This window comes from Trachemys scripta, chromosome 2, assembly GCF_013100865.1.
Source record: "Trachemys scripta elegans isolate TJP31775 chromosome 2, CAS_Tse_1.0, whole genome shotgun sequence".
NCBI classification, from domain to species: Eukaryota; Metazoa; Chordata; order Testudines; family Emydidae; genus Trachemys; species Trachemys scripta.
In genome coordinates, this window is record NC_048299.1 from 223,322,158 (window position 1) to 223,350,148 (window position 27,991).

The 27,991-nt window shown below is 40.3% G+C and overlaps 1 protein-coding gene across 1 annotated transcript; it reads right to left on the reverse strand.

Annotated features, from left to right (window-relative positions):
* Window positions 1-19: 19 nt before the first annotated feature.
* Window positions 20-27,991, reverse strand: VCPIP1 (valosin containing protein interacting protein 1). The gene is made up of 3 exons (XM_034763023.1): window positions 25,105-27,991; window positions 14,982-15,068; window positions 20-5,766 (listed from the first exon to the last, which is right to left on the reverse strand). The coding sequence occupies exons 1-3, from the start codon at window positions 27,782-27,784 to the stop codon at window positions 4,892-4,894; spliced, it is 3,642 nt and encodes a 1,213-aa protein (XP_034618914.1). The 5' UTR covers window positions 27,785-27,991; the 3' UTR covers window positions 20-4,891.

The window sequence follows — 27,991 nt, forward strand, 5'->3', positions numbered from 1 at the left end:
ATGTGAAAGGCTAGACAAAAAGTTGTACTTTATAAAGAAGCAGACATTTTAACTTATAGTTTTAATATAGCAATCAAAGGAAATTCCAAATACTGTACAGTGAAGTGTAGTATAGTACACTATATACTGTTATAATACACTATTGTTACATTACAGATAAAAACCAAATGTAATTAGTACAAGAATCACAAATAAAACAAACCAAAATGTGCTGGATAACAGCCAGTGCTGTGAAGATGGTACAATGTCTTACGCTAATTTATTTTTAATTCAACATGTAAAGCACTTACTGTTTAAAAAGATTTGTTTTCTAAATATATACACTATTAATGCTTATTTATACATATTTTAAATAGCATTACCTCCAAATAGTGCACTCTTTTTAGTTTCTTGGCAATAATCCTCATTAAAAATAAAATAAATCTGAAAATACCAATCATGTTTCAATCTTTTATTGCTCTACCACAGGCATAAGGGCTCAGAGGGAATTCTGCATTCTACAGATTTTAAGCAACATCTTAAAATTTAAAATACTCAATAACTGATATTCACAAGCAAAACAACATTAAACAGATCACTACTGGTGTTCTTAAACAGGAGAACACTTCATGTTAATATTGTACTACAAATGTATGTAGACTCCATAATTTAAAAAAATTGTCAGGTGCCAAACAAATGTACAAATAATGGCATTTTCCTCATTCACATTTTGTTCAGTTATGCTGAAGCACAGTGCTGAAACTCCCACACTTCTAAATATTGAATTCTGAATTGTAATATCCAGTATTTCAGCGTGTTCCAAAGAAAAGGCAGAATTAGTGAGCTAGTCTTAGGGGACAGTATAGTTTCCCCCACCCTCCCTTTTTAACCATATTTTGAAGATTTTAAATTAAACACTTTGGTTTTAAATATATATTTATATATATATACACACACACCCTTTGTATGGAGTTGCACACAGCTTTGAGCCAGTGTACTTCTGTGAAGTTTGCCAGAGTATTCTCTTGGAGGCTACAGAAACCTTGTTTAGACATTAACACAGCCATACCTAAATATCATTCTTACAAAGAGCTGTTTTATGTTCACATGCTTGATCTGTGGTTTTAAAAATTCCACATAAGTATTAAACCACACAATAAATATGTGTGTAAAATAAAGGACTGCCTTTAATTTCAAATATGATCAGACTCCTTTAAGTTCTGCAATATTTTTACATCTGATAAACTTGAAAAGCTCAAAAAAAACCCCCAAAAACATGTATGAATGAGTGTCTTTGTGATTGCAAAAGGAAAGTTGTGCCAAAGAACGTATTATAGTAACTAATGCAGCATTTTAAGAAAGGTATATCAATCTCTACTTCACTCAAGCAATGAAATTCAAATATTAATTCCCAGAGAAATATAAGACAGTAGCAAGTACTTATTCATAGCCAACCATTATAACAATACTGTTAAAATCTTGCATTTGTCTGGAAAGCTAACTGCATGCTGTACTCCAGTGGTTTCCAGTGTGCATACCGATATTGATTCAAAAGCATTTGTCCAATAGTCTGGATTTCAAACTCTACGTTAGCAAGGCTTTGCACTGGGCCCTGGCATATTGCCACTGCCTGCCTTGCCTCTCATTCAAATTACATACATTAACCAGCAATGGAGCTTGGGATGCTCCAAAACTTTGTCTAATTTGTCGTGCACACTGAGTAAAAGTTGGCAGGCTATGGCTGGGATAGTAACTGGTACAGTTGTCCCAAAATGTGGGAACTGCTACTGAATTTCACACTGGTGACTCTGTAGTAAGTACTAGTAGGTCTGATGATAAACAATACTGACTGATCTTTGCACCTTTAGAGAGAAGCCCTAGTCACACAACTTTATTAACCACTATTATTTTACTAAAGCTTTCCTCCCACCAGCATGCCCTCCTCCCCCGTCCCCAGCATTTCCCTGACACTCTTAGGGAAAGATGACAAGCACACAAGTGGCAGAAAAACAGGCACATATATCTCTCAAACTATATTTGCTTCTATTAGGCCCACTAGAGTTCAAATGAAACACTCTCCCAAACTTACAAGTTTCAGTGCTCTTTATTTATTTTCTTTCATATGGATACACACCTCCCCAGGTGTAGATGAAATCTAACTTCATTTTGGATATGTTGGAAACTGATGTTTAAATGCATCAGAAAGTTAAATGAAAAAGAAAACTGCAAAGAAATATGCACATTTATTGCAAGCTTGCATGAAACTAGGGAAGCTCACATCAAGCTAAAAAATGAGCTTCAATTACAGTTCTCATGCATCCTGGAGTTTTATGAACATTTAACTATACCTTCTTCATATTTCTTTATTTCACAAAGTGAAGGGTTCTGAGAGACATGATTATTGATGGGTGCCAGACACATGACACTAATTGTGGGCCAAAAAGAAAGAATGAATAATCTGCATCTATGTAATTTCTGTTTATATAGGACGGATGTGTGGAAAGATTTAACAAAATAAACCAAACAAAATCAAAGTCAAAGTCTTCCTCTTCAAGCAATAAGATGTGCACACACACCTACTTATGCAGTCCCCCTGAAAATGCAATAGGTAGCTGACAGGTACACACCATCCCTCTGAATAGGATTAAGAAATAATGGGGTGTAATAAATTTAAAAATGCATAGAAATACCTCATTCTCCCCCCAGCACCCTACACATACTTTACTTATGGAGAAGGTTTCTCTCTCCTTTTCCTTGAAGATATTTTAGTGTGTGTTTAAGAAATTCTTATATCAGCTAGATTCACTAAAATCCAAAGCCACCCATGTACCTCTTCTCTCAACCCTGCTCATTTATAGTGATTTCTGGGAACACTATACTGCTGCTAGTCCCTTTTTCTAACACCTCACCCCATGTGGAAGCTTGTGCTTTCTGTCTCCACATTCCATTTCTGTCTCTAGCCTCCAAACAGCCAGGCTGCAGCAATGGACACTAATACAACATCTGAGGTTATGGCAAGCTTCCAGCTGCTTCATGTGCATCCTATTTCTCATTGGATAAGCACGGTCAGTTAATCAATACACCAGAGAGGTCAATTTTGGTGCCAAGTTTACTTCACATATTGCAATTCTCAACCAAATGACTAAGTTAGCAAAAGGATATCTTTTAAATTAGCATTTATTCATGAAAAGATGATTTTTGTTTCATATGTAAGTAGTGCACTACTTTATTAAATATTTGTTCCCTGTATGAAAAGAGAAAGCCAATATATGATGTTTTAATTACTAGTAATTTAACTAAATTGGGACTATATTTTAAGTGACTTGCTTCCGGTACTTTTCCATATAAAAAAATATGTCCTCCCTTAATTAGGGCATTCTATCATAACAGTGCTTAGAATTTGTTTCTGTTGATGTGACTATAAATGTAAAAAGTAAGGAGATATTTTTCTGAATACAAATATGTTTATAATAAAAACTTACTATCTGTGGAACTAGTAAAAACCCATGTGTGTACACAAACAGACTTCAAGATCTAAATGTTCTAATTTCCTTTGAGGCTGTTTTAACACTTTTGCCTAATCCACTTTAGCTTAAATCAGAGGAAGCAGCAATAATGCACTTAAAATATGAATATACAAGTAGAAGGCAAAGTGAAATATCAATATAAAGATAAACATCCATAAACATCTTTATGGAGCACGCACCGTGGCTGCTTCTTAAGAACTAGCATTGTAGATCTGATGATATGCTACTTAAGCAGATACCAGCTTTATCATGAACTGATGCAGGGAATTTTGCATCACAAACTGAAGAGAAACCAATAGAAACAGTAGTCTTTATGGGCATTGAAACAGTACATATTTCCTGTTCCATGGAGTTTAAAAAATGAGCTTCTAGAAGCTCAACTATCACTGGAGAACATTTTAGAACAATGCAACTCATTCAAGAGCTATTTCTTTCTAGTGAATTCTGTTAATTCCTCATGCTCTGAAAATATTAGCCATTACTTAACTATAGCCACCATTTACCAGTGCTAATAATCAAAATCTTTAAGAACTGATTTGCTATTGATCTGTTGTAACTTCTTACAACACTTTCCAACCTCTTTCTCCCATACCCCAATATCAAAAAAATTGCATGGCAAAAAAAGTGCATGCTATCACTTACTAAGAGAGCACTGAAATGGCTGTGTTGGCTCAGACAGCCATGCGTAACTGCACCGCATTCGCTTTGTCTTCATCTTACACTAAGTAGCCTTTTTTCTAATCTTGCTCAAACTGACAATATGAAGAAGTTAAAGAGAGCTTAATTATAGTAACTCTTATTCCAAGGTTCTGACAAGCACATACAGGAATATGGATGCAAAAGTGTTTAAATCTAAGGGAATGCCAGCATCATGTAATTAAAGTGTTGTATATATTGTTTTATGAAGTTTAACATACAATTTAATTTCAGTTGCTCTTCTGAAATTAATGTAAATGTCTGTTTACACTATAATGTTGAGTGGACACAGACTTCTGGGATAACACATTAACTTTGTCAATTTTGTATTTTTGCTCTGTTCTAGCCTTTTTGGTAATCTTAAACTAGCACTAAGAATCTCACATGGGCTTAAATTTTAAGACTTTCATGGAATTAAAATTACAAAGAACTTTCAATAACCCACATCTACAGCAGATATTCATCTCAGTGCATTCTCTAATAGCTAATTTACAGGTCACTGAGAGCCAGCCTGGGCAGCAGCATGGAATATTAAAAGCTATTGCCAGTCACACACTTGCTATCATGCACTGGATAAGAAGATATAATCTTTGAAACATACAAGATTTAATGACTAATCATTTTATGTGGCCCAGCCAACAAACATTACATTTGAACAGTAATCTCTATCCTTATCAGCTTTCAATCAATCAAGAGTGATCCATCGGCTCAGTTGTATTAGCAATTCCTGCATCTTGGCTATCCATCTCCTCAGCCTCCTCAACAGAATTTCCTTTTTGTGCTTTAGGTCTTGTGTGGAATGTTGCTCCCATTGAATTTACCACGTTGCCAGCAGATGTTTCTGTATTTGAATGTTCAGTGCCACCTGTTACGGAGAAAGATTCTGGCAAATTAGCCTGAATGCTGCCAGTTTTAGGTGATGAACTCACCGCTTCTACTTTCCTTTGTGGCAGATCGATTGATGCTGACTGCTCTGCATTCTGATCCCGCAGGTGTCTGTCCATTGATGCCTGAATAGAAGAAACCATTTCCTGTAACTTTTTTCGCTGTGCCTCAATCAAGGTAGGGTCAAGCTGCCTGCTGTCTCTCATTGTCACTACTCCAGGAGCTATGCGGATAAGCTCACTGTTACCAGAAGCAGCTGTGAATATAGAAGGCTCTATTTTAGTGGGACTAGGATTGAAGTCTGTGTCTGTGTTATGCTTTCTTAAAAGTGGTGTTTCCCTGGATTTCTGATCAAGTTGTTGGCTACTAGATGCAGTTCCTAGTGAGTGGCCCTTTCCTTGAAATGCAGTTACATTATGCAGTTGCTCAGACTTCTTTTTTACTACTCCACCGCTACCTAATTTCAGAAGTCCATGTGAAGGACTCGCTTCCCTGCTTCTTGAAGTAGCCTCTGCTCGTACTTGACTTAATGCCTCTTTAACCAGGTCTTCAACATCAGGACCAATAGGGAAATGCCCAGCAGCATCTACACACAGCTCTAATCTATCTTCTGCTGCATTATACACAAAGTTTTTACCAGGCAGATATGGAAAAGTACAGTGCTTGCCATCAGCCAGACCTATAGAAAAGATAGGGGGAAAATCAATAGTGTTAAGACAGACCATTTTTTCTAAAAACATACTTATATTATGCCGTCAAATTCAAAATATTAGTTATGGTATCAGAAAATGGCAAAGTGATTATAGTAGACCTATTCAAGTGTGATCAGAAGATTTATGCAGGCTTTTCCTGCAGTGACCACCACATTAGGAGTAAACATTCTGTGCTGCTCTACAGCAAACACACAAAGATGCCCCACAACAGGTTGGAACAAAGAATACATGGCAAGATACACAACTGTAATGTGTTATTTGCTTACTCCACAGAGATGGCGAGGTATGAAGCTGAAAGCTGCAGAATATGCTTCCAAGAGTCCAATAAATGCTAAGAACCAAGACAACTAATGGCTGCAAACAGCTGATTTCAGGGCAAGGAATTTATTTTCAGAAATGACTTTTTTTAAATAATGCAGCTTTTGAACACAAGTTCTAAGTTTCAAGAAGCTGACTCTGATTTAGTGGTAGAGTATGTACTACCGCTCAGGATTAGAATTCAAGTCTGAATACCAAAGGCTGGGTAATCCTTTTTAGGTAACATGCTGAGTGTCTAGAGGCTGTCCCCCACTGAGGACCCTATCTACCAGTTTTAGGAGCAGAAGGTGAAGTTTTCAAAAGCACCTAAGTGACTAAGGATCCTAAAATTCAATGAAAGTCAATATGACATAGGCTCCTCCTACATGCCTAAATCACTTTTGAAAATGGGACTTAGATGCTTTTAAAAATTTGATCCAGGGTCTTTTAGTACTCTCTCTGATTGTAAACTCTTTGGAGCACAGATTTTCTGTCTTTATAAATCAGACAGCACTGATCGCATTGTCATCACTAAACAAAGATTGAGAGAGTCATATTAGCTGGAGCAAGTTACCACAACACAGGGATGAATAAAAGATAGGCAAATAAAGGGAGAATCCTCAAGTATCAGAAGACCATCTTCACAGGGCAAGGAAGAGAGTTATACAGATCACAGCATACAATCATTTTCTGAAATTCTAGCGATTTTGAAGAGATCCAGTTTTCCTTAAATTGTTCTAGTGTCTTATGTGTAGAGGCAGCACAGCTTAGGTTAAAGCAGCCAGTTTCATAAGAGCATCTACAGGATCCTAACACTGCTTTTGGTTTATATTAAGTTAACATTAAATAACTAGTAAGGCAGTGTTGAATTGGGGATAGTCTAAAACAGTGTTTCTCAACCCATGGGCCATGACCCAAAAATGGGTCACAAGAACATATGAAAGGGTTGCAAACAAATTTTAAAAATAGATCATATTTGGATACTTTTTACTTTTTTTTTTTTAAATAGATGACACTTGTGCTTTACCGTATGTTAACACTGTGCATACCAATGGTATTGCCACCCTTCCTTCTGCTGGTGGTGGTGCTGCCTTCAGAGCTGGGCAGATGGAAAGCAGCAGCTGCTGGCTGGGTGGTATGGTATTGCCACCTTTACTTCTGCGCTTCTGCTGGCAGCAGCTTTAACTTATTATTTCTATTGCTGTTATTACATGTAGTGGGTAATAAGTATTTTGTGGCCAAAATACTTGTGTTTTCTACTTAAGCTATTTACTGGGTCAGTATTGGCCATCAATGTTTACAAACGGGTCCTGGTCCAAAAAAGGTTGAGAACCAGTGGACTAAAACATGCAAGTGTTCAATATAGAATGGCATGAGCCCACAAGAACATGACACATTTCCAGATGAGTATTACAAGGAGGCAGCAATTTGAAATAAAATTAACTATAAACTGAGGCCAGACAGAGGTAAAATGTCAAAAAATGTAGTCAATTTTTTCCAGTCAGAGACCTGTAGTAGATATACAAGTCTAGCAACTGACAGGGGTATGTCTATACTGCAGTTAGACACCCGCAGTTGACCTGTGCCAGATGACTCGGGCTCACGGGGCTCAGACTAAGAAGCTGTTTAATTGCAGTGTAGACATTCTGGCTCAGGCAGTTGCCTGAGCTCTGGGACTCTCCCACCTTGCAGAGTCCTACAGCTCAGGCTCTAGCCTGAGCCAGAATATCTATACCGCAATTAAACAACCGCTTAGCTCAGATCAGCTGGCACAGACCAGCTGCAGGTTTTTAACTGCATTGTAGACATACCCTCAGTCACTAGAAGTAGGAGGGCAGGGAGTGTGTGCTATCAGGAAGGTTTCTATATTACTGGGTTTTTGGGAGGATTTTAGTAAGCTGTGTTCCCGACAGCATTTAGGCCTCAAGAATATGGATTTTAATTGTTAAATATCTTCTTCTCAAAAAGAGAAATGTCTGAGTCACAGAATGATGTCTCAGTCCACTACATGCAGTGAGCCTACAAAGTTGTGTGTGGGTTTTAGTTTTTTTGTTATTAAAGAAACATGATTTGTGTTATAAAACTATGTTTGGTGATCTACTGCTCCATTGCCCATCTGATTCTGCAGTGTTCCTGCCAGGGCTGGTTCAAGCAAGGTTGGAGTGCCATGCAGTCATTTTGATTGAGCTTCCAAGCTGCTGTGTGGAAGAAGGGGATATATCCCAACTTCTCAGAATGTTCTAGTTGTCACCACAGAACATTCTTGCATGAGCTATTCTGTGTTACATGCAGTGCTGGACTGTAAGCAAGACAGCATTTTAGTGGTGGTGGTGCCCTGTTGCTTAGGGACCATCCGTCAACGAAGACTTTGCAGCACTGCCTGAGCCAATTCTGTTCACTGCAGTTCTTGTAATAGACCTACAAAATTTACAATATAGAAAAGCGGCAAAAATTGGCATATTTGTGGCATTTTCTTTATATTCTCTTGCAATTCTTGAGGAAAAAAGGTAGAAATTATTCAAGGTCGAAAAATACAAAAAAAACCACACAATTTCTTTATGTCAAACAGAATTAAGTCAAGCAAGTATTTTGGGAGCATCAACAAAAAAGGCACTAAAATAATTTTAAATATGTTAAATTCATTGTTTAACATTGAACACGGAAAAGACGACAAGTATAAAAAGTTGATCACTTATTACATATCAAGTCAGTCAATATAAGGGCCTATTTGGCTGAAAATATCCTCCACTGCTACTGGTCCAGAGACCTGCAGCTGCAGAGATGGCAGGCCAAATTCGGTCTTCAAAAAAATTACATGCACATAGCTCCCATGATGCCAGTGGGAGATACACACCTTCACATATACCCAAGAGCAGAATTTGGCCTCAAATTGCTACCCTCCTCAGTGGCCTCTAAGGGCTTCAGGAATTAAACATCTCTGTCTTACCTACAATGCAGTCAGACTTAACACACCTGGATTTATATACGCGCACACACTCACACCAATAGTGTCAGGTTCTTGAGATTAAAATAAGAGGCCTCTAACGCACATGCTCATGATATTTCCCCAAATCTCTCAATTTGAATGGGTTCTTCCCTAACTCACTGAAGATCACTCATCTGGAGTGTATATGGACCCAGAGACATTACACTCATTTCTTGATGACAGGATTGTTCCAGAGGTAAGCCTGATAAAATATGGAGCTATGCAGTTCGAGAAACAGCTCATATGCTGAAGTTCTTTCTTCACTGGTTCTGCAACTTTCATTTAGTCTTAAGAACGTTTCCATAGCAAACTATTTACTCTGAATAAGTGGTCCTGCGGTTTGAAGGCCATGGACAGGATCTGAGAGATTAACCGTATCTATACTCCACTATAAAACTTGATTTTGTATTACTATCACTTACAGAACTTAAAAATACGTGCACTCCTGTTTCTCATTTGAACTGATGATACAAAAATTACAGCTTTAACTTCCCTAGCTTGCACAAAGGAGTAAGTTCCTTCACTGTGTATTACTAGTTACATGACCATAGCAATTTAAAATATCCATACCACTTCAAAGCATTATTTGTAATATAATGTTGATACTTATCCTATTTGCCTACCGTTTTAGACACTAATACTGGAAAAATAATTCATGGCAATGCAGCAACATTCAAATACAAAAGGTGTCTCTCCCCTCACTTTCTTTTCATATTTGCTTAGTTGGCAATAGTGACTTCTGGGTCAGGCATTTCCTGTCAGTTAATCACCAGCTGGTGTTTGCCTTTAACGCAGGCCCTCAATTCCAAGTGGTTATTAATGAGGGAGGAACAACAATATCAGGAACTGTGGAAATGGCTGAAATGCTACATGACTTTTTTGTTTCAGTTTTCACCAAAAAGGTTAGTAGTGATTGGACGTCTAACATAGTGAATGCCGGTGAAAATGAGATAGGATCAGAGGTTAAAATAAGGAAAGAACAAGTTAAAAATTACTTAGACAAGTTAGATATCTTCAGGTCACTAGGGCCTGATGAAATACGTCCTAGAATACTCAAGGAGCTGACTGAGGAGATATCTGAGCCATCAGCCATTATCTCTGAAAAGTCATGGAAAACCAGAAAAATTCCAGAGGACTGGAAAAGGGCAAATACAGTGCCAAATATAAAAAGGAGAATAAAGACAACCCGGGAAATTACAGACAATTCAGCTTAACTTCAGTACCCAGAAACATAATGGAACTAATAATTAAGCAATCAATTTGAAAACACCTAAAAGATAACAAGATAAGTAACAGTCAGCATGGATTTGTCAAGAACAAATAGAGTCAAACCAACCTAATAGCTTTCTTTGACAGGGTAACAAGCCTCGTGGATAGGAGCAAAGTGGTAGATATGGTATATCTTGACTTTAGAAAGTCTTTTAATACGGTCTCACATGACCTTCTCATAAATGAACAATGGAAATACAACCTATATGGAGATACTGGAAGATGGGTGCCAGTGCTTAATTTGTGCCAGGGCTTGCCAGGACTGAGCCCTGGCACTTCTAGGCTTGCCAGTTCATAGCCCCACCACCAATGGGCTTGGCACGTCAGTTATGAATGTAAAAGAACTGCTTGAGTCCCGGCACTTCTTTCATTACAAATTAAGCATTGGTAGGTGCATAACTGGTTGGAAAACCATTCCCAGAGAGTAGTTATCAGTGGTTCACAGACAAGCTGGAAGGGCATATCAAGTGGAGTCTCGCAGGGATCATTTCTGGGTCTGATTCTGTTCAATATTTTCATCAATGATTTAGATAACGTCAGAGAGTACACTTATAAAGTTTGCAGATGATACCAAGCTTGGAGGGGTTGCAAGTGCTTTGGAGAATAGGATTAAAATTCAAAATGATCTGGATAAACTGGAAAATGATCTGAAGTAAATAGGATAAAATTCAATAAGGACAAATGCAAAACACTCCACTGAGGAAGGAACAATTAGTTGCACACATACAAAATGGGAAATGACTGCATAGGAAGGAGTACTGCAAAAAGAAATCTAGGGGTCATAGTGGATCACAATCTAAATATGAGTCAATAGTGCAACACTGTTCCAAAAAAAGCAAACAAGGAGTAATTCTTCTGCTCTATGCTGCACTGATTTGGCCTCAACTGGAGTATTGTGTCCAGCTCTGGGTGCCACATTTCAGGAAAGATGTGAACAAATTGGAGAAAGTCCAGAGAAGAGCAACAAAAATGATTACAGGTCTAGAAAACATGACCTATGAGGGAAGATTGAAAAAATTGTGTGTGTTTAGTCTGGAGAAGAGAAGACAGATAGTGGACATGATAACAGTTTTCAAGTACGTCAAAGGTTGTTACAAGGAAGAGGGAGAAAAATTGTTCTCCTTAACCTCTGAGGATAGGACAAGAAGCAATGGACTTAAATTGCAGCAAGGGTGGTGCAGGTTGGACATTAACCACCCTGACAGGAAGCTTTTTCTAAGGTGGAATAAATTGCCTAGGGAAGTTGTGGAATCTCCGTCATTGGAGATTTTTAAGAGCAGGTTAGACAAACACCTGTCAGGGATGGTCTAGATAATACTTAGTCCTGCCATGAGTGCAGGGGACTGGACTAGACCTCTTGAGGTACCTTGCAGTCCTACGATTCTGTGATTCTATAATTGCCCCGAAATGTCCTCTCCATCAGCCATTGTTAGAACAAATTCACTAGCTACACACAATATACCATTCTCCACAGCATAGATTAAGCATGCAGAAAGATGGAAAACCAGAAAGAAACAGATTGTCATAAGATACTTGTCTACAAGTTGTTGGTGCCAAGATTAAGAATTAAGTTGAAAATAATGGGTATGAAATATCACTGAAGTATTAATGAACTTTACAGATTTCTGTAGAAGAGAATAGGATGAGTTGTGTAGTCTTTATTAATCATAAATCATGCTCATTGTTGCAGGGCTGTCTCAAAGCAAAAACACTTTTCTATACACTATGATAAAAGTGTATTTAACATACAATGAAGAGATGATTGATGTGGTACAGCTGTTTCAAGCCAGAATCAAGAGTTTAGCTGAGATTGGTAAAACAGAATCTAGAAATAAATCAAGTGGTGAGAAAGCAGAAGAGTGAGTGCTACACTGTAGATGACACCACAAGAACTAAGTTGTACTGTGAGTGCAAAGACTTGGGTAAGAAAAGCCTAATATTTCAAAGAAGGAACTTAAAGAGAATCAGGTACTATTAATAGCATAACTTCTCAAAAGGAAACATTATTTCACTTGTAGACAACTGTTTTCTCAGATTCTAAAATTAGTTTCTGAAGAATATAGAACAAATTTATATTCTTGCTTTGGTCTTTAACACATCAGATTATTGGCATTTTCCAACAATACAAGAACATCCACGTCATATATGGAAACGAACTAACAATATCACCTATGCATTTTAGAGCATGAAGAACAGAACTTTGAAAGCCTTTATATATGAAAAAAAAGTCACTATTTCCTCAGTCTGCAGCCTCATGCCATGCAAAGTTATGAAAACCATGGCACTTAAACCCAGTTATCTTGCATTCAGCAAAGAAGAGCAGCTAACATACAGAAACTATTTTCCTTATTTATGCAGCTCAGGAAGCTTAACTGGAGATACATAGCTAGGGCGCTACCAAATTCGTGGCCATGAAAAACACATCACAGACGATGAAATCTGGTCTTTTGTGTGCTTTTACCCTATACTATACAGATTTCATGAGGAAACACCAGTTTTTTCTCAAATTGGGGGGCCTGACCCAAAAGGGGGTTGCAGGGGGAAATCACAAGGTTATTTTAGGGGCATCACAGTATTGCCACCCTTACTTCTGCGCTGCCTTCAGAGCCGGGCACCCAGCTCTGAAGGCAGCGCCCTGCCAGCAGCAGCACCAAAATAAGGGTGAGAATACCATACCATGCCACCCTTACTTCTGCGCTGCAGCCTTCAGAGCTGGACAGCCGGAGAGTGGCGGCTGCCGACAATGGCCCAGCTCTGCAGGCAGCAGCATAGAAGTAAGGATGGCAATACCATACCATGCCATCCTTACTTCTGTGCTGCTGCTGGCTCTGCCTTCAGTGCTGGGCTCCCAGCCAACAGTCACCGCTCTCCAGATGCCCAGCTCTGAAGGCAGTGGCACCGCCAGCAGCAGTACAGAAGTAAAGGTAGCAGTACTGCAAGCCCCCCCATAGTAACCTCGTCCCCCGCTCCCCCAAACTCCTTTTTGGGTCAGGACCCCTACAATTACAATACCGTGAAATTTCAGATTTAAATAGCTGAAATCATTAAATTTGCAATTTTTAAAATCCTATGACCGTGAAATTGACCAAAATAGCCCATGAATTTGGTAGGGCCCTATACATAGCTGTACCAAGACAATTTTAGAATTGAAACTTAACTCTGGGTAACTTCCCTTCATGACTGTGTAATTTTACTTGGAACCAGCCACCAACCTTCATAACCTCAAAATATTTTACACAATTACCAGGCTTACTGCTATTGGAAAGTATCAGAGGGGTAGCAGTGTTAGTCTGGATCTGTAAAAAGCAACAAAGAGTCCTGTGGCACCTTATAGTTTATAAGGTGCCACAGGACTCTTTGTTGCTATTAGAAAGTATCCCATACATAATTACTTTATTATACCCAGATTAAGTTTTAAAATAAATATTATTTAGTCATGTAAACTATCTTTAGGTTCCTACGTTGTGCCCATCACTGTGGCATCTGAGCACATTCTATTCTATTAGTAAGAATGTAGGGAAGTTACAGAAAAGGCCAAAAACAGTGTTCTATTGGCCATCACTGGTAGGGTTTGCCTCTTCACTGCTGGTTTCTTCTGCAACCTAAGAAGCAGTATAAAATGCAACTGCAGACTCTGAAGTGCTAACGTTGCAGTGAATCAGTACTTTGAGAGGGAAGAATGGGTGGTCACAATGGAGGTGTGATTTACTCCAGATTCTATGGGATTTTCAGACTCTTAACACTTAGCCACTTTTAGCCGGTTCCCCCTGTAAGATGTAAGAATTTCAGAATCCTGCCAAGTGCCATGCCATTTTTAAGGAGAAAGTTTCTTGGAGAAATTCAGAAGGGTTGTTTCCATGACTGAGAAAGATTGATTTCAAGTGACTAAGCAAATCTGCTCCACATGACTAACAAGAACTGAAGCCAGTTTGTAATCCCACAGACAACTGTTGGTAACCCCCTTTGTGAATCACAATCCAAATGTTGAGAACCCTTACTCTAAAAAGTTAGAGAGTAGTATTTCAAGAAATAGAGGCATTTATTCAAGCTACCATGAAAAACAACTATCGGTTGGTTCAGTTTATATGATTGCAGTTAGTGAAAGAAAGTGAATATGTACCTGGTGCATTTTAATTGTGTTTTAAAAACCAAGCAAACGAAAAGACTCTTGCTAAACCTTGGTTTTTTTGGACACAATCAGCATCTACACATGCAAGTTCCAAGCCTAGGGTCTGAGGTTTCCATGGTTCAGCAGTCACAGATCTAAATGTTTGATGCGTGAAGTCCTACAGATTTAAATAATTTTAACCTAAACATGTTGTTTAAAATGTTGTTTTCTCAAATAGCATGCTTTTTACTGCATTGTCCCCATCTTTTGGTACTTTACTAATTTTTTCCATTTAATTTATTCTAAGAAATGAGGGAGCATTAGAAGTTGGTATGGCATTATTAAATTGAGAGAATGTGTTATGGCAGTGCAGCTTAAGATCTTGACTATATTAAAAAATACAAATTTAGGATGCTTGAGGTGCAAATACCTAAGTATCAATTTTCTCATTCTTAATGATTTGAGAAGATACACACCAAGATTTTAATAATTTTAACCTCAAAGTTAGAAACAAACTGTACCGGTAGTTTTCTTCATTATGCTGTAGAACACCCCACCCTGCTGAAACAAGTGAGGAAGCCCCTTTGCATATGACCAAACATCTTCTCCTGTAAGACAAAAAATAGAGTAATAGTTAGAAGCAAGCAGTCATATTTAATGACACAGGGTAAAATTTTCAATAGTCACTGTTTAATTTATGCCAGGGCTTACCAGGGCTGAGCTCCAATACCTCTAGGCTTGGCAGTTCATAGCCCCGGGACTTCTGGACTTGCTGCATCAGTTATGAATGTAAAAAAATTGCTTGAGCCCTGGCACCTTTTTCATTACAAATTAAGCACTATCAAGAGTGTCTAAGGGATTTAGCAAAAAGAACAGGAGTACTTGTGGCACCTTAGAGACTAACAAATGTATTAGAGCATAAGCTTTCGTGGGCAGTAGCCACGAAAACTTATGCTCTAATAAATTTGTTAGTCTCTAAGGTGCCACAAGTACTCCTGTTCTTTTTGCGGATATAGACTAACACGGCTGCTACTCTGAAACCTGAAATAAGGGATTTAGGAACTTAAGACTTATTGAAAGATGATAGGACTTAGCACCCAAAGTAACTTAGGACCTTTTGAAAAATGTTACCAACAGTCCAGACACAAGTACTCTTTACACTTAAGAACACAAATAGAAAGGAAACATTAACCCTGTTGTCCAGCCATCTCCTAACTCAGGTGGCATGATTTTATATCTCATTCAAAGGATACCACCTTTAACAGTGCAGCACCTCTTAGGACTGTAGAGAGGCAGCATAGTTTAGCATGGACCATGTAAGGGTCTGAAATCCCAGAAACCCTGGCTTCTGGTCCCAGCTCTGCCAATGATTTATGAAGGGAGCCCAGCAAGTCAGTTAATATCTCTGCTTCTATTTCCCATCTGCAAAATAAAAAAAATGCCAACCACTTACCTGCCTCACAGGAATGAGAAGTGATTTAATTAACATTGTACTGTGACCAACTAGGTCAATAGACATTATTACTGCCCTATACAGGGCTTTGGAGCTGTGCTCCGGCTCCGCCCCAGCTCCAGGCAAAAACCAGCAGCTCCACTGCTCCGCACTCCAGCACCGGGCTCTGCTCCAAAGCCCTGCCTATCAGTATTTAGTATCAGCACAAATTCTGGAGTGGAATTTGAACCCAATCTTCTGGCCCAAAAACAAACTTAAACTGGACAATTGATTTTTTCATTCTAAAAAAGTGAAATGGAAAAGTTTTCAGAGACTTAAAAAGGAAAAAAAAATAGTCTAAGAGCCACCTTCTGCAGATCTTGCGTTCTAAACAGCCACGTATTTCTCTGTCTTAACTCTCCATCAAATCTTGTCAGCTGAAGCAATGTCAAATAATAAATAGCACCAAGGAAATAAGTTAACTGTATCTGCTATTTGGGGAAACAGTATATATGAAAGAGGCCATAAAATATCACCCTTCAGTACTTTTTCAGTCAGCAGGGGATACAAGCTAAAACAAAGTAAGGTAAACTAGACAGTAGCACACTTCATAGCTTCTTTAGGCTGAGCTCATTACCCACACCAGGCGCTTCTTGCATTCCTCCATGTCCCCACCCTGGTTCACAAGCTCCATGCGTGCTACTCTCCCATCCCCCTTAATTTCAGGGACTCCCTGCAATTCCCTCCCAACCTACCCATGCTAAGAGCTCCCTCCTTCACCGCATGGCAGGTGTTCTATGTGTCACCCATTAGGCCACCTCCCCCAAGCCAGAGGCTCCACGCATGTCCCATTCTCCCAGTCCCACTTTCTCCTCCACTCCCATTTTTATTTCTTTTCTTTCTGTTTGGGAGAGAAAATCATTTAGGGTGGCAGCATTTTAAAACTACTGGGAAGCGAGACAGAGTTGAGATGGTGAGGTATTGTTATGCTAGAAGTCACGTGTCAGGAGGTAGCCATATTAGTCTGTATCCACAAAAACAAGGAGTCCGGTGGCACTTTAAAGACTAACAGATTTATTTGGGCATAAGCTTTCATGATCGAAATGGCCCTGTCAACACTGGTTCTCCACTTGTGAGGTAACTCCCTTCTCTTCATGTGTCATTATATAATGCCTGCATCTGTAATTTTCACTCCATGCATCTGAAGAAGTGAGGTTTTTTACCCACAAAAGTTTATGCCCAAATAAATCTGTTAGTCTTTAAGGTGCCACCAGACTCCTTGTTGTTTTTATGCTAGAAGTTGTTAATGCCTGTCATCAACCAGATCTTTGATCTATAGACCCTTGCAGAGGGGGTTGAAGCTAATGCTCAATGTGTCCACACCCACACCCACCCTTTGCTTTTTCTGATTTTCACAAAAATCAATTGGGGTCTGACAACTGATGCCTAGACCATTCCCTGAAATTCTGGAATTGATCAGATGCACTGTTCAAAAATTATCATGTTACAAATAGATAGAAATGCCATTGAGTTGAGCAGAAACCTTGGTTCTCTCAACCGACAAATAGGATGACGCACTATTGCTTCTGTTCAAATATTTTCTCCCCTACTTGTTTTAAAAATACTTTCTATCACTTCAATCAGAGAAGTTGCCACTACTCTTTCAGAAGCAATTATATTATAAGATTTCACAGTTCCTGCAATGCAAGCTCCACAAATCTAGGCAAGTCTTAGGGCACATTTTCACTGGCAGCGCTTTAATGCTGTTTAGTCGCAATATAGCACTGGGAGAGAAAAAAACAAAACAAAACACACACACACTTCCACGAGGGGGAATAGCTCCCAGCGCTGGTGCACTGTCTACACTGGCACTTTACTTGCAGCGCTCAGGGGGGTGTTTTTCACACCCCTGAGCAAGAAAGTTGTAGCGCTGTAAAGTGCCAGTGTAGACAAGCCCTTAAGTTATCCAAACAAAATGTTAGCAGCTAGTAGAAAAACGATCTGATACACCTCTGCCTCAATATAACGCTGTCCTCGGGAGCCAAAAAATCTTACCGCATTATAGGTGAAACCGTGTTATATTGAACTTGCTTTGATCCACTGGAGTGCGCAGCCCCGTCCCCCCCCGGAGCACTGCTTTACCACGTTATATCTGAATTCATATTATATCAGGTCACGTTATATTGAGGTAGCGGTGTATTTACAACTCACAGCTTTGCCATGCTCATGAACTATGACACTGTAAGCTCTTTGATGTAGGGAGTGTCTTTCTGTTCTGTTTGTAAAACACCTAGCACATTGGGGTCCCGGTCCATGACTGAGACTTCTAGGTGCTGTGATAATACAAATTAATAAATAATAATAATAATATTCTAAAGACAACAATCCAAGATAATGTTCCAAAATTTAATCAATAAGGTTGCAGAATGTATATGAACTAAAACAGACCAGATTAAATGGCTTTAATGCCATACTTCCTTATCCATCGGCTTTTATGATGGTTTGAAATCAAACAATTTAACACTTCAACAAATTCCACTGCACTTCTTAAAAACAACTCACTTTAAAAAAGTGTATTTTCCCTACTCTTTGTAGTCAAAGGCTGAAAGGTGTTTTTTGCACAAACTTTCCAGAGTTCATCCTCTGGCTGAGACCAGAACTGGCAAATTTCATCCTGGCAGGTGAAAGTTATATGCAACTCATACATGCCATTTACAATTAAAAATATTTATGCAACCTTAACTATAGGTCTTGCTATATTGCATCTATAAAAAGCTGCCCCTACTAAATATATATATTTATATTTAGTAGGGGCTGGTAGTTGATGAGGTTCCAAATCAAGAAGACTGTTTCTTGATTCTAAATACCTGTTCAAAGCCAGCAAATACCTAGTACAGGGGTAGGCAACCTATGGCACGCATGCCAAAGGCGGCACGCAAGCTGATTTTCAGTGGCACTCACGCTGCCCGGGTCCTGGCCACCGGTCCGGGGGGCTCTGCATTTTAAATTAATTTTAAATGAAGCTTCTTAAACATTTTAAAAACCTTATTTACTTTACATACAACAATATTTTAGTTATATATTATAGACTTATAGAAAGAGACCTTCTAAAAACGTTAAAATGTATTACTGGCACGTGAAACCTTAAATTAGAGTGAATAAATGAAGACTTGGCACACCCCTTCTGAAAGGCTGACGACCCCTGCCCTAGTATCTCAAGTGAAGCACTGATGGAGATTTTCAATGGGCCCAAAGTCCCTTTGGCTGGTTTTTACTAATCATAAAGACCACGGAACCATCTTATAGATCAGAGGTGGGCAAACTATGGCCCAGGGGCGACATCCGGCCCTTCAGACATTTTCATTTGGCCCTTGAGCTCCTACTGGCTGGAGAGTGGGGTCCAGGGCTTGCCCCGCTCTGGCGCTCCAGCCAGGGTTTTGCCCTGCTCTGTGCGTGCTGTGGCTCCGCGCGCCTCCTGGAAGCAGCGACATGTCCCCCCTCCAGCTCCTATGCATAGGGGCAACCAGGTGGCTCCGCATGCTGCCCCTGTCGAGAACCGTGGCCAATGGGAGCTGCAGGGGCGGCGCCTGCAGACAGGGCACAGAGGAGCCGTAGGGGAGATATGCTGCTGCTTCCAGGAGCTGCTTGATGTAAGCGCCACCTGTAGCCTGCACCCCTGACCCCCTCCTGTACCCCAAACCCCTACTCTAGCCCTGATCCCCACTCCTACCCTCTGAACCCCTTGGTCCCAGCCCAGAGTACCCTTCTTCCCCCCCCAACCCCTCTCCCCAGCCCCACCCCAGAGCCTGTAGCCCCAGCCCGGAGCCCCCTCCCGCACCCTGAACTCCTCATTTCTGGCCCCATCCCGGAGCCCTCACCTGCTCCCGCACGCCAGCTGGAGCCCTCACCCCCTACTGCACCCCAGCTCCCAATTACTTGAGTATTCATGGCCCACCATACAATTTCCATACCCAGATGTGGCCCTCGGGCCAAAAAGTCTGCCCACCCCTGTCACAGATGGTTGCTCACCTCTCTAAGTGCACCCCAAATCTTGGAAAAGCTAAAAAAATACAGTAAATATTCTTGCTTTATAGATACTCATTTTCATTTAGCTTAGGATTTTTAAAGGAAAATAAGGGAGTTAGGAACCCAAATCACATTGAAAGGATTTGAATTTATTTCTCATAGGTGCCTTTGAAAATCCCCAAACATTAAGCTACAGGCTAGTTTTTTTTTTAATCTAATGCACCATTATAAAGAGAAGCAAAATTAAATTCAGATAGGTGCTCTTCACTTTATACAAAGGCATATTATGATGACATTTAAGTGTTCCCTTTAACATATTAAAAAAAGAGAACATTTTAAATGTACTTTTCACCCTTATGATATGCTGCATTTATTTTTTGAATATTAACCTTAGTCAGTAAAAAACTCCTAATAGTTTCACTTTCTTTCTCATCAGTTTTGCTTCCCAGTTGTTACACACTACAGTCTTGCTGAGTTCACAACACTGCCAGGAAATAAAACTTCTGTTTCCATTTATTTAAGATGTGGTCCTAACAATTCTGCTCATATTAAATTTAACAATCTTTTTATTTCTTTTTTTAAATATCTAGACTGTGTATGAAGAGAGTCTAATTGCAAGAAGTATGAATAATGCCTCTGAATTATAGCACATAGAGTCCATCTTACACTTTTACAGTTATTGATTAATTACAGCAAGGCAGAGCTTCAAAAATTAACATCAGTATCAATTAATCTAGAGATCAAGGCTACTAATCATGGTGAAAAATACTTTTGCTACCATGCCTCCTGCAATTTAAAATGACTAACATTTGTGCACTGTTCATTCTGTACTGTATTTAGGTTTGGCAGAATTCAATTTTTTTTTTTTTAAATAATTTTAACAGATAAACATCTGCGGCTCCCGTATGTCAGATGACTTGGGCTCGCAGGGATCAGGCTAAGGGGCTGTTTAATTGTGGTGTAGACATACAGGCTCAGATTGGAGCCCAGGCTCTAGGACCCTGTGAGGAGATGGGACACAGAGCTTGGACTCTAGTTGGGCCCAAACATCTACACCACAATTAAACAGCCCATTAGCCCTAGCCCTGTGAGGCCAAGTCAGCTGACACAGGCCAATCACGGATGTTAAATTGCAGTGTAGACATACCCTTTATGGATCCAGAGCACCACTCTGCTGCTCAGAGCTTTCCCAAGCAGCAGCAAGCTGAAATCATGGTTGCCCACAGGGTTCTGAGTAACTAATACATTGATAACTAATGAAATATAATTTTGACTCTGCTGCAGCTTGGGAGCACTATGACCAGCAGCAATGCAGGCATTACAGCTGCACAAGGCTTCAGACAGATTGTACTGCATCATTTTACACTCTGTTCATATTTGGAAGGTTCTCTTCTTTCCACAGTCTCTTAAGAACTAGAAACTTTTTAAACTAAAAGCTTTGATTTTGCTGAATTAAATGGCATTCAGCCAGGAAAGATTCCTGTTGCCCCAAGCAAGTGGATTTTTGAAGCACTGCAGCAAAGGAGTTTCTTAGTTTATATGCTCTTTTATGTAATATTAAGAAGGACTATGTATCAGGAAAGAACAAGGATGGAGAAGAGAGCTCACACTATAATAGTGTCAGCCATTAGAAGAAACATATGAAAGGGTTGTGATGCTTTAATGAAGAGATCTCAGATGAGAGGAAGAAAATGTATCATTGCATCTGGACAGATTTATTTTAGTGGTACTATAATGCGGTTTGCAATTCAAGTATTTGTAACTTACCTTTGGGGTCTATACATTTGTCCTATGTTGCTGGGTTAGGTTCTTTTCAATGCTCAGAAGATGGGTTTAATGAAACAGACCATTAATCTGGCAGATCATGCAATAGGATTTAGAAACTGCCTCAGGAGTCCACATATCAGAGATGATACTCTTAGTAATATGTTGGAGTATGCTGATTACACAGTGGTTATGGATTCCTTAAGAGCAGACTTCTGTACTTCAACTTCAGATATGGCTGCAAGAATGGCAGTGTTGTATTCACAGGAAGCATATGCACCTGCTTTTTTTCAACAACAGGAATGAGACAGCCTAACCTATATTTATTTTATATATATTTCAATGACACCCCAACAGTCAGTTCATGCACTGGGAGGAGAGGACACACAAAAAAGTCAGCTACCTGAGCTTTCAGCTTAGGCCTGGCTACACAAAGAAGTTGCCTTGTTTTAACTGAAATCAGTTTTAAAACCAGTTTAGTTAAACTAATGCAAGCCCCTATATTGACACACTTAGCAGTTTAAACCTGGTTATATCAGCTTATCCAACACCTGCTAATTTACCAGCACAAGCCAAACCGATCTAAATAGATTTAAATCTGGCTTGTGAGAGCCCACAAAGGGTTTTTGCAATGGTTAAACTAAATTGGTTTAAAAAGATACCTTTAGTTAAACCGGTGCAACTCTGTGTTTAGAGTAGGTCTTTGGGAACAAAAAGTAGTTCCTGTGTATGGTGTGGGCTTCTAAATTTTGAGCCAGGCAAAAACGGGGAAGAAAGCCAGAGCCAATTTTTCACAGGTCAGATATAAAATGTAAAGCAAAAGTCCAAAAACAAAATAATGCAAAGTATCCAGTTTAAAGCTCTGTAAAAAACATCACAATTTAGAAGTTAGTTGAACACAGCATAATGCTCCAGAGAGAACTTGTCAAGATCTTTAATTAACTTGTTGATCTAGAAATACTTGCACCAGAAAGAGAGCTTTTAGTCACTCAAATAGGCTGAACTGGTGTTCTTCCATTAAAAAGCCTGGATATGGTTTTCCCCAGTGTTGAAAAAAAGTTTTCCAGCATCCAGAATGATAAGCAACAGATTTTCCAAAATGGATTTTCCTTGTAAGCATGAAAATGTAAAACAGAATTTTCAGACACGTCTCTTCTCTCTCTACCTCGTCTAATTCAAGTCTACAGGATTTTATTGACAAAAGCAAATACTATGCTATCCTCTCTCACTCTGTAAAAAGAGGCGCACAGACGCTTCAGAATTTGTAACACGGTAGCTAGGTGGCAACTGAGAAACTATCACTTATATAGCCCCATATAGCATGATGGCTGAAAGCATCACATCTGAAATGCTCCCAGTCCTCTGCATCCCAAGAATATTACATTCTTTTCCTGTGAAAAATTAAAATTGTTTTTATAAAATTGTCTGAAGTCTTAGCTGCCTGCTCAATTAATGAATGGAACTAAACAGCTGTAATACAGTAGCAAGCAGCCAGTTGTCAGCACAAATTCCCTCCAGAAGTCATTAGAATAAAGTACAGTACGGTTTTGATCAAAAGAGCGACTATGTTAGCATCTTACTCAATGGCTTTGTTCTGTGTAATCTGTCATAGCTGTTGCTTTTAAGACAAAAAGCAAGTGTGTGCTACCATTTATTCTATTAACCCTGAAAAGCGAATACAGCCACAAGAGAGTGAGCTGGATTCTTTTTCTAGCTTGTACATCAACAAAACTGTTAACCAAGCTCCAAATGCAGAATCTTGAACTAGTGATGTGAGAGTCAAAGAATAACTTGAGTCTCTGATCCCAGGCTGAGCTTGCAGCATTCAGAATTTAACAATACACCTCTACCTCGATATAACGCTATCCTCGGGAGTCAAAAAATCTTACCGCGTTATAGGTGAAACCGCATTATATTGAACTTGCTTTGATCCACCGGAGTGCGCAGCCCAGCCCCCCTGGAGCACTACTTTACCGCGTTATATCCAAATTAGTGTTATATCGGGTCGCGTTATATCGAGGTAGCAGTGTATTTACTTGTAAACAAAGCAAGTTTGATACAGAAGTCATTGGAACAAATGTAGAATGCCAGAGTGCTTTTTTGAGTATCAGTTATCACTGCATTTTCAAGAGTATTTTCTGGGGATCTTGTTATACATTCTGAGTGAGTATTTTAGAGCTCCATCTTAAAGGAAAGCAGTTTTTAACCTAGACTATTCCAAAATGGGCCCTTGAGGTTGTAGCACATATGCCAAGCTAATGTCTTGGCTGGTGGTTCAAAATGCTATCATACAGGAGAGATCTGGGTGTAGACAGACTCATAAGAAAGCAAAATAATAAGGTGTAAGCTTCTGTCACTGCACTCTCGGGATTATGAAATTGTTTTGTTTTTAAATATTATGTTTTACTTTGTGTTAGCCAAACTAATTCCAGGCAAAGGAGAAGGCCCATTCCAACAAAACACTCTAAATAGTACTACTCTGTATGCTTGTCCAGCTAATGTACTACAGTGAACGCTGTAATTCCTGGAAATAAGTGAGAGGAATTGTTGCACTGAGTAATATAAAGCCATTTCAGCTTAGCACACTGGTACATTACTGGGACAAAAACAGAGCAGAGACAATGGGAAAAGAGGAGGCAGAACAGAAATAAAAAGAAGAAAGTTTTTATTTTTCCTATCAGTACTAGAAACAGTCTCTCTTGTCAGCCACCAGAAGTTTAGACATCAGGAAGTGAGAGAAGCACTGAAAAACGCCTGAGTCATCTGAGTCAAGGTAGGAAAAATGAAAATGAAATGACAAGAAAAAGGAAGCGGTGAAGAGTCCCTTCTTCTGTCATTATGAATACCTCAAATTCACATTTTTCAATTGTTTTCAAGTGAAGCTTCTCCAACTTACTGGTTAATTTGGGACTCAAATATATTCAGCTTCTTTCTTTGGTATCTACTGCGTCTCCTCTGCTTACATTAAGCCAATTACAATACCCAACTACTGTTCCTCACTATGTCTCAGTCTACATATAAAGTTGCACCAACTTAGCCAAGGTGCAATGTTGCATTGACTTCACTGACCAGTGTAACCTTTTGAGTGGCAAGCTGTAAGGCTTTATCTCTGTACAAAATTAAGAGTTTAGATAGCATCCAAACTTCCAATTAAACAAAAGCTGTCTAATTATTTTCTGATCCCCTTAGCCTGCATCCATCCTTGCATCCTCTGAAGTCTGGGTGAGGATGGGAAGAGTAACTTATGTATACACCAAATTTTACCTTCAGAAGGGACTGGGGGGGAAAAACAGAATGAGCTCAGAGAGGGCTCCACAAAGACACAGAGTAGAAGGTATTTTCTGTATTGTGTTAAAAAAAACAATGTATGAACTAGAGATACCTCACAAGACAAATTAAATACAAATTAAAGTTAGTCTTACCCATTAATGTTGCTAGAAGACACAGTGAGTACATTTCTTTATCAACTTGCTCTTGCAACTCCTTGGAAGATATTTTACTGGTTACTGCAACATCTTCATGTTTCACAGCATGACTTGAGGTTGCTGAAGTAGACTGACTACCTTCTTCCTTACCTTTGAAGATCTCTATAGTTATTTTATCACCATGCTGCAAGGGAACTGGCTCGTTTTCCATTCCTTCCTTGGGTGGCAGAAGCTCTTTGGGAGGAAAGCCATAGCGAATACATTGCAAGTATGGAGGAATATTAAATTCTCTGGCTATACTTTCCTGCAGCTCCACGAATGTGGTTGTGGACTTCAATGTAAGCATAGACTGTCGCCCATCATTTGTTGTTATTCGGATCTTCTTTTCTTTTGTAGAAGTTGGAGAATAAGGGGTCTTTGTAGGCGTAGCAGGAGCAGATGATGGCCCATCACGAACAGCGGCAGGGGAAGTAGTCCTAGGTTGCCCTTTTTGTTCTTGTTTTAATTTTTCAGTTTTCCGTTTCTGCATCACAGAAGCCTGGTCTGCAATGTTCTGTTGAATAGTTCTTTCAGTTTTACTCATATTTAACTCTTCCTTGTGCAAAGTTTTCATTTTCTGTCCAGTAAGAATAATTTTGGTTGGAAGTTGCGAATCTAAGTCTTGTCCTTGTTGTATATCATCAGCTCTTTGCACATGAGCACTATCAATATTTACAGGAGTATAATCATCAGGGTTCTTTTTGGCAGTCTGATGTAATATTGTATTGACAACTTTCTGAACAAGAATCTCACTACCAAATTCACCAGGAAAATGTTTGGTAACAAGTTTCATTGCAACATCATACACATTACTGTTAAGAGTTGTATCACTTTCATACTGGAACCAATATACAGTCTCTCTCACCACTCTTCCACCCCATTCTAAAGTAATAGGAAAGGCTTCAGGGAGATTGTCATATTCTTTACCATCCCAATAGTGCTTGAATCCACAGCCACATTTGCCACCAGTGGATCTAGTATTAGTTCTGTCCCCATCCAGATATACAACAGATCCATCTCCCCTGACACGACGCACCAAGGTACCATGACACCAGTTACAAGCAGTCAAACTACTCAGACTGTAGTCTGGTACCAGAACATCCTTCACAGAATTATAAGAGCACACCAAACTGTTCAGAGGGAAACTGTAATTTTTGTCAGGCCTCAGCTGGCCATGGGTACTTTTGGCCAGGTTATATAGTTTCCCTCCGGGAGCCAGCCATTCTGGAGGAACATGAAGCTCTGAAAGGGCACCACAGATTAGACACTTGTGAAGGCGGTTATCCACGACTGCTTTTTTGGCAGCTGCAGTAACATCTTCAGGCTGAACTCCTATTACACCAGTCCTTCTGTAAAAATACTGATGTACATCAGCTACTAAACTGGGATGAATACCATGCTTATTCATGAAAACCTCTTCCATTGCAGCAACCAGCCTCAGTAAGTATTTGTCTTGCAAACTTCTATCTCCTCCAATCACACAACCATCCTCCTCCAGTTTGATGTACTTTTTGATGAGATCCTGAGGAACTCCCCAAGCTTTAGGAAGTAATTTCATAGGCAGTTTCGGTAAAGCAGCACCTTTTATTCCAACCAGAGGAATATAATGGTTACGTCCAGAGCTACTCCATGCAATACAGATAGGTTTGTTCAACATGCCATCTTTTCCCATGCATTTCTCTACTGGTACCAGCCCAGGGAGGAAAGTGGCCGAGTAATCTCCAGAACTGCGCATTCCACTCAAGGAATCCAGCAAGATGATGGGCCGGTGAAGCACATTGGCCAAACCAAAGATGTGAATGTTTCGCAGGCCCAATGGCACACCTTCTGGAGGGACAAACAAAGGGTCACACTCATTGATTATGTCCTCCCACTCTACTGCGTCAATGAAATCATGGAAGAGAGCCTTGTAGCGGCTCAGGTTCTCCTTGAAGTGCTTCTTCAGGTTCTCCCGAAGCGCATGCCAGAACAGCTCCCTGCCCACCAGTGCCCGTGAGACAGCATGGACCAGGCAGTGGCCATCACCATCCACGTGGACAGGGATCAGGCAGTCCTGGCTATTGTTGGCTTTCTTGATGTCCTCCAGGGTGTCATGCAGGTAGAGGAGGCTGCCGGAGCGGTCCTTGCCATAGCCCATAGTGTCGACATGCTCAGGCTCGATGAGGAAGGCGCGGTCACCCAGGAGAGCACAGTCAAAGATATCCCCCTGGTTCATCTCAGTGAGAAGCTTGGCCTTGCCCGTTTGCTTGTCCATGCCATAGCGGGCCAGGATGGGGGAAAGCAGCTTGCAGTGGTAGTTGGACAGGCCCATAACTTTGACCAGCTCCGTGTTCTTCCTAGGGGGCCCCCCGCCGCTCACCCCCAGCAGCGCGTTCCGCAGCAGGTTGTGCAGCACCAGGTCCGGGTCCGTCACCTCCTCCACCCCCAGCAGCTGCCGCTGCTCGTGGCGCTGCCCGCAGTCCGTGCACTCGATGCTGCCGCTGCTCAGCGGCCCGTGGGCCGGGAAGAACAGGCGCGCCTGGCAGCTGGGGTCCGGGCAGGTTCCGGAGAAGATGCGCCGGTCCCGCTTTTTCGAGACAGGCGGCGGCGGCTGCTGCTGCTGAGAAGGCGGAGGAGGAGGCGGCGGCGGTTGGGACATCGCTCCGCAGTGGGCAGTCTGCCCCCCTAGCTTCTCTCCCCTCACAAGCTCATCCCCTCGCCCCGGGTAACGGCCGGAGCCCGACGGATTCCGCCCCTTCCCCCAACCGCGGCGCACCAAGCCCCCCACGGAACGCGGAAGCCAGCGGCACCACCGCTTACTGCTTCTTCACTGCCCCGGCCGTTGCCTGCAATGCAACGGCCTTCC